Below are 7,330 nucleotides of genomic sequence, written 5' to 3' on the forward strand. Positions count from 1 at the left end.
TATACCAATCAGTGAATTGACTGATGACCATGTAGCACATTCACTAGAGATAAATCAATCCATAAGACAAACAATGCTTTTCAGTATCTCAATGAGTAAAGATTAACCTCCCTGTAAAATATCAATTCGCTTTAGAGCAGACATTTTAAATTAATAGTATCTATCCTGTGAAGTTCTGTTTCATAATTATTAATAAAATAGATGGGCCAAAGGTATATATAGATTATATTTTGCACATTTAGAGAAAGATTTCTTTTCCAGCATTCCTCATAACCAGTGTTGTTTTTTAAAGTATTTTTTTAATAGTATATGAATGCCAGGCCCTAAGTGAATGTCTGTGGTACAAACATCCTAAACCATGTAAGGATATATTTTGCCTGACAGAAAACTTTATCTCTACTGCAACATTTTTCCAGAATTTCTCTAATAATTAGACTACACTTTGATATACAAATCAGATAATATTTTGGCCATGATACTACAATTTTTAAGTATCCAATTTAAAAAGAAGTATGGAGAGTACGTTAATTTCCTGGAAAAACAGATTCATCATTTAATAATGCTACATTAGGTTATATCTGTGACACAGGTAAATTTTACAATTTTATAAAATTACATAAGGCCAAGTCTCACCCCTGTCACAGTCATCATGTCAGTTAACACTCCATTTTTCATGTACCATATGGTTTTCTTTTTCCAACTGCTGCTTTTATTACCATCATCACACTGTTTCTACTGTATTTAACAGGAGCAATGTAATCAAAACACAGCCTTCATTTTTAAAAGGCAAACAAACTCAATAAATTCAATGAAGTTATGTACACATTCAAGTAAGAATTGTTTGGTACTTTGATGACTTGAATGACAACATAAGCTTATCCTTATTTACCAAATACACATACCTTCACTGATTGTTCTTGAGACAATACATTCCAGGCTATACCAATCCAACCCACCTATTTTTGGTAATAATTTCATGTTATTTCTGCATGATATGTACAGTTAAATTAATGCTGGTGTACTCTGATAAGACTTACTAGGACTCTTACAAAAGCCAATTTTCAGCATGTTGCATGTAGCACAGCCATGCTGAAATTGAGAAATATATTAAATTAATGCTGGTGTACTCTGTTAAGACTTACTAGGACTCTTACAAAAGCCAATTTTCAGCATGTTGCATGTAGCACAGCCATGCTGAAATTGAGAAATATATTAAAGCATTATTTATTGCAACAGTGTCTCACATAACCCTTCAAACTGCATAACTTCCTCTGTAAAATCCTCTACTTCAGTTTATATTATGAAAGAACAACCCAGTTTCTACTTCAACACTGTTGGAGAACACAGGCAATAACCAAACAGCATTCAACTGAATTTAGCAGAACGTGGCCAACCTTCCTTAAAAAAACCCTGTACAACTGTACAAAACCCAACAGTTAATCAGATTAACAGGAATTACTGTTTTTTCAGAGATGCTGAGCATTTGTAGAACCTACTGAACTCTTTGTTTGGTCCTCCCAGTTCTTTTACCTTGATATAGTTATCCCCTTCCATAGGAGAAATGAAAGGATCCAATTCTACCACTTTTCTAGCTTTAATTTATCTAGCTTTTATTAATCTTTGAGATTTACAAGTATACTAAATCTCTTAAGTGGGATCTTTAAGAGCAGTTTAAACACATTTTCACCTTGTTGCCACATTTAATATCCTTTTCCCACCCACAGAAAGATAACAAGATCATGGGTTCTCTTCACTAAATTAAGAAAAGTAGATCTCCAAATACATCACGAAGCAGAATAAATCCTCACAGCTATCCCTAAATGCTATCCCCAAAAACTACACAAATCACAACACCTTTCTTTTGAATATTATATATTGCTACAGTATTTAATCACAATAACCAGAAATGTTTTCTTATTAACCAGGAGGTTAAATGAATAACAAAGAACTCCTTATGCCTAAGTAAATGCTTGCAACATAACTCTGTGCAAAGAGTACCTCTCCAGGTATATCCACCTGTTTTGTTGCACAGCATGCAGTATTTTTACATGCAAAGCACTAAAACAGAAAAATTACAGCTTTAACAAGAATTGGACTGGTCAGATCACTAAAGTGTCAAGGGAGATTAAATAAAACATCCTAACATGAAATGGCTTCACATTACTCTCTCCTACAGATATCTTAACAAATTAATACCTTTGGTACCAAGCAAACTAAAGAGTGGTCCTGTTAAAGACCAGCCCCTTGGGCAGAGCATCATTCTAAGACTGTATCCTGCTGTAATTTTGTTCTTTATACATCTGACAAGTCTCAGCCAATGAGTATCGGCTTCCTGTATACTTCTTTCATCGTTTTCTTTCTTACTGTTGCTTGCACCAAGAGGCAAAGAGTATATAATTTTAAAATAAAATGCCTAACTATTTTAAGATGAGAGAAAAATCATATAAATCAGCAACAAAGGTAGTTCAAGCAAACTGCTCCTAAATGTGCTGCCACTCAAAACATAACCATCTGCATGAAACACACCAAAGAAAATTGATGTATCCATTTCTAGCATAACTGCAGAAACCTACCCTACATGACTATATTATGACGCAGGACAATGTTTTACCAGAGCTGCCCAGTCTTTATGTCACCACCACTCTTTCCAAAAGACAGATTAAATTACTTGTCCTACCCCTGTGCAGTGCTGGAAGGTGATACACACGTGCTTCAACTCCTGCACTGCACTAACCCATCTGACAGGGCTCTCCTGCCACACCACTCACAAAAACTGAAATCCACCCCACAGCCTCTGAGTTGCTTTTCTAACCCCTCATCCCCCAAGTCTATGCCATCCTTCATCTTCTAAAGCAAGTTCCTCAGAACAGAATCCTTTATTGTCTCTCAACTTAATGATGCCAGTAGTTCCTTCCCATGCAGTTTTTCCATTTATGAAAGCCATTCTGGAATACAGAGGTTGTATCTATACTAACACGTAAGAAGAGACGTGTAAAGCTGAAGAGCTGATGTCAAGGGCTGGAAATATAAACTACATATACTTTTCTACTTTACCCATAATTTTAGGTGTTTTGATGTTCTTTTACTTTGCTCCCATACACCAAATGTCCATTAGCAACTGAAGCCCATCTGCTCCTTCAGCTTCACATGAAAATGATTCGACCCATGGGCTGACTGCTCTGTGATGCCAACCTGGGCACGGGAAGTGGAAAGGATGAAGAACTTATTTCAAATGCACTCCACATTTGAACAAAAACATTAATGCAAACATACTCTGAAACTATCAGAACAATATAATGACTTAAAACTTTGTCTGCTATTCTGCTTTATCCTATTATAAGTCCTGGGTCCCTCCAAAGACACAAAGCTGCATTACGAGCTCCAACATGAACTGAAAAATTAAGAAGCTAAAATCTTAGAACTGTCATCCATGAGTAACCAAATTTTGCAGAAAGAAAAATTTAGGCATTGAGAAATTCTGTGCACACTTTACATGGAGTACATAAAAGAAATCCTACGACCTTAAAACTATTTCCTTGACTTACAAAGCTGGCCACACCATGAGGATAGAATGGTTTCATGCTTTACAAGCCAATATTAAACAGATCAAGGTTCTAAGCCTCTAAATTTAAATCCATAACTTTCAAGTAGCTCTTACACAAAGTGTGCAAACATTTTAACTCATATGTTCTCAGACTTTTAGGTTAGATGTATTTGGCAACCGGTCAATAAATATGAAGCAAGGTGCTTATCTTTTAGCAGTGATGAAACTAAAATATACAGAGATGAGCACTGAAGATGATAAAATATACAAAGATGAGCACTTTTTGCTGAACAAAATGCACCAATTAGTTTATTAGGTTTCAAAACAATACATGCAAACGAGAAACTGATGACCCAAAGATGCTAATGAACCCAGAAAAAAGAGATCTATCCAGTGTGGAATGGGATACAATAAGGCTTATTTACAATCCCATAAAAATTAAAAGTTCAAGATTTCCTTCCCATGCACTCGTTACATTTCAGACTTGCATTTCACTGAATCAGCTAACATTCTTTCTCAATCATATGTCTATTAGGCGCTGAAAGGATGAAAACTAATGAGAACATTAGTTCTCATTAGAGAAAAATAATAAATAAATATATCATTATAGAAGGCATTTCCATGTTATAACTCCAATACATCCATCATCCCTTTTTTACCATCAGCTAGCAATCCTGTTCAGGCAGGGTTCTGTTTAGACATTATAGTTGCTTTTCTTATTTCTGAGTTAAATATCTCATGGCTGCTGGACTTTAAAGAAAAGATAATCCACAGAGCCAGTGTTCATTAGGAGCCAGTGTTACACAGGTGACCAACCTTAAACATAAAGAGTTCATAAGTCTGACTAAATTATTTCTGCATTAATAGATGTTCTCTCCATTTGACTGGTCTTTATCCAAGAACATACAAACTCACATCCAGTCTCCTGCTTTACCTAGTCACTCACTGACTTTTTAGGAATTTTTTCGAAGATCTTAATTATCTGTGATAAGTTTCTCTCACTAATGACACAATTTGCTGTGAAGCAAGATGAAGTCACACAACATGGTTATATGTTTACTTTCAGAAGATACCAGGAATAAGAAGAAAAGAAGGGTTTTTACAATTTCACAATATACAGTAGTACACATGAAGAGAAGAAGGCAACAAACAGAACCACGGCCTTGGACTATTTGTGACTACCTTTGTCATACTCACATAGTAGGGTTCAGCTTCCCTTTCAGTTATCTCATCCTGATACAGAGTGAAACAGGTCGGTATTCGCCCAAACCACACATCTCGAAGTACATCTTTGTCATCTGTCATTCTTCCAATGGACAGCGAAGCACATGTAGATCAATTTGTTTCTTCAGCTATAAATGTAACCCATTCCCCACCCGAAAGAAAACAAGTCAGGACGACTGCAAATAAAATACATCTTCTTAAAGGGTCTCGCGTAACTACGTTCCCGCGGGCTGACCAACGCTGTCACCGGGGCATTAAATGCATCACTTGGTAGAAAGAACGGGATGAATTAAGTTCCCAACTAGAAACACATGGTGGATTAGGAGTGAAACACAAATGAGCGTTTCCTGAGGCTGCATCACGCCCCAGCAGCAGAGCCAAAAGGTCCCTTCCCGTTACCGCCCGGCAGCTCCCGGCACCCGAGAGGCCCCGGTGCCGAGCCCGTGTCCGCGGACGGAACACCGAAACCAGCCGGGCTCTCCGGCCGCGGCGGGACCGGCCCGGGGGTCACCGAGGCCGCAGGACGGGCCCCAGCATCGCCAAGCGCCGCGCCGAGACCTGGGGGCGTCCGGAGCCCGGACAGGCCCCGCGGGATCTGTCCGTCTGTCCGTCTGCCGACCTCCCTTCCTCCCTCCCTGCCTGCCGGCAGCCTCCCGAGGTGAATCAGCGGCGCTCCCGCCCCACGGGGCCGGACCGGGCAGCGCCGCAGCGGCAGCGCCAGGCGCGCCGTCCCGGGCAGCGGCCGGGCCTGGGGCAGCCCCGCCGAGGGGAGGGGGCCGTGCCGTGCCGGGCCGTGCCGGGCCGTGCCATTACCTCTGCCGCGACCGGCGACACCGCCCGCCCGCCGCGCGCGGGGCAGGAACTCAGCGGCCGCCGCGCCCCCGCCGCGGCCCCGCCCCCGCGCACGCGCCGCCCGCCGCGGGGCTTCCGCCCGGCCCGCGCGCCCGCCCCGCCGGCGCCGGAAGCAGGAAGCGGCGGGGCGGGAAGGGCGGGAGCCGGGAGCCGGGAGCCGGGAGCGCTGTCGGTGCTGCAGCGGCAGCGCCGGAGAGGCAGAGCCGCAGGGCCACAGCTGTAGTGGACCCGGCCATGGGCCCCCTTCTGCGGCATCGGCGGGGCCGAGGCACCGCGCATTTCAGGATTTTGAGCACTTAATCTTTCTGTTTTCTCCTACCCGATTGTTCTTTTTCCTACTTCCCCAAGGAAGTAATCATAGTACCAAGCCTCCCAGAGTTCAAGGAGCGTCTGGACAGTGCTTTCAGGCACATCGTGTGACTTTATGGGGTGTCTGTGCAGGGCCAGGAGTTAGACGCAATGGGTCCCCTCAAAACCAGAATATCCTGTGACTTTTTCTGTAGTAGATCGTACCCACCGTGACAGATGGAGCAAGTCCAGAAGAGGCCACTAAGTTGGTAAGAGGACTGGAGCCCCTCCTCTACAAAGACAAGCTGAGAAAGTTGGGGCTGTTCAGCCTGGAGAAGAGAAGGTTGTGTGGAAACCTCATGGCAACCTTCCAGTATCTGAAGGGGCCGACAGGGAAGCCAGAAAGGCACTCTGCTCAGGAACTGTGGTGACAGCACAAGGAGGAATGGGTACTAACTAAAATTTATTTAAGGCATTAGGAAGGCAGTCCTTACTGTATTCCTTACTGAGAGTACTGAGGCACTAGAACAGGTTGCTCAGGGAGGTTGTTGGTGTCTCGCCCTGGCAGTGTTCAATGCCAGGTTGGATAAAGCTTTGAGCAACCTGGTCTATGGGCAATGTCCTTGTCCATGGCAGAGCAGAATGGGACTAGGTAATATTTAAGATCCTTTCCAACCCTTCATATTCTATAATTCTGTGATTTTATACCATGATCACAGAAGGATGAGGAGTACCTGTTGCCACCAGTGACACCTCTTGCATACCAAAGCATCATTCTGGATTGGTTTTTATCAGCTCAGTAACTGCAAGTCCACAGTGAATTCCACCTCTGCACTTCCAAGAACATCTCCCACAATTCTGTCACTCTGCAAATTCCCATCTCGACGTCCTACAACTGTAGGTGTGCAGGGGAAGACCAACACTCCTGTCAGGGATCTGTTACTATAGGACACGTGAAAGCACAACGTGAGCCACTGCTATTGCAAAAGTGAAAAAGAGGAAGTTTATTTTTTTTACTTTAGTATTTATACTTTTCCAAAGGTGACAGTGGATTAGAGGGTGAATGTGCTACTTCTTTAATGACATTGGATAAATTATTAGTATATTAAATTTCTCTGCCCCTATAGAGGAGTGCAAAACAATAGATTGTTTACAGACAGTTGCGTGAGAGTTTTCTACAAAAATGTAAACTTAAAAAAGTTTTAAAAAATCTTAAGAATTAGAACAACAGGGCACATCATAACTCCCAAGGAAGATATGTATCTTATCGTGCTACACACTAGCAGTTGTCAAAGCTGGGTTGTTCCGTGGCAAAACGTGCAACTGCAGCGAGCATCTCAGAGCGGGTGTTTTGGCGCATTGGGATGTGAGCTGATACCAGGTTTTAGCGGATGCACGGGCGGCAGTTTCAGTAGTGCCACG

The 7,330-nt window shown here is 42.3% G+C and overlaps 1 protein-coding gene across 6 annotated transcripts in view; it reads right to left on the bottom strand.

Moving 5' to 3' along the window:
* The window catches only part of ATG5 (autophagy related 5), a 98,009-nt gene extending 92,341 nt beyond the window's left edge, over nucleotides 1-5,668 (bottom strand). For 5 of the 6 annotated variants that reach the window (XR_014953704.1, XR_014953703.1, XM_085574955.1 and 2 more), the window contains exons 1-2: nucleotides 5,582-5,668; nucleotides 4,742-4,896 (exon numbers count right to left, since the gene is read on the bottom strand). Coding sequence is in view for 4 of the 6 variants with exons in the window: in XM_085574955.1 (XP_085431081.1) it covers nucleotides 4,742-4,849 (108 nt within the window). In the remaining 2 variants the exon portion in view is untranslated. Of the gene's footprint in view, nucleotides 1-4,741; nucleotides 4,897-5,326 lie in introns of all 6 variants that reach the window. The other variant, XM_085574953.1, reaches the window with a different exon arrangement.
* Between the last annotated feature and the right edge of the window lie 1,662 nt (nucleotides 5,669-7,330).

The sequence above is a fragment of the Lonchura striata genome, chromosome 3, assembly GCF_050655825.1.
Source record: "Lonchura striata isolate lonStrDom1 chromosome 3, ASM5065582v1, whole genome shotgun sequence".
Lineage (NCBI taxonomy): Eukaryota > Metazoa > Chordata > Aves > Passeriformes > Estrildidae > Lonchura > Lonchura striata.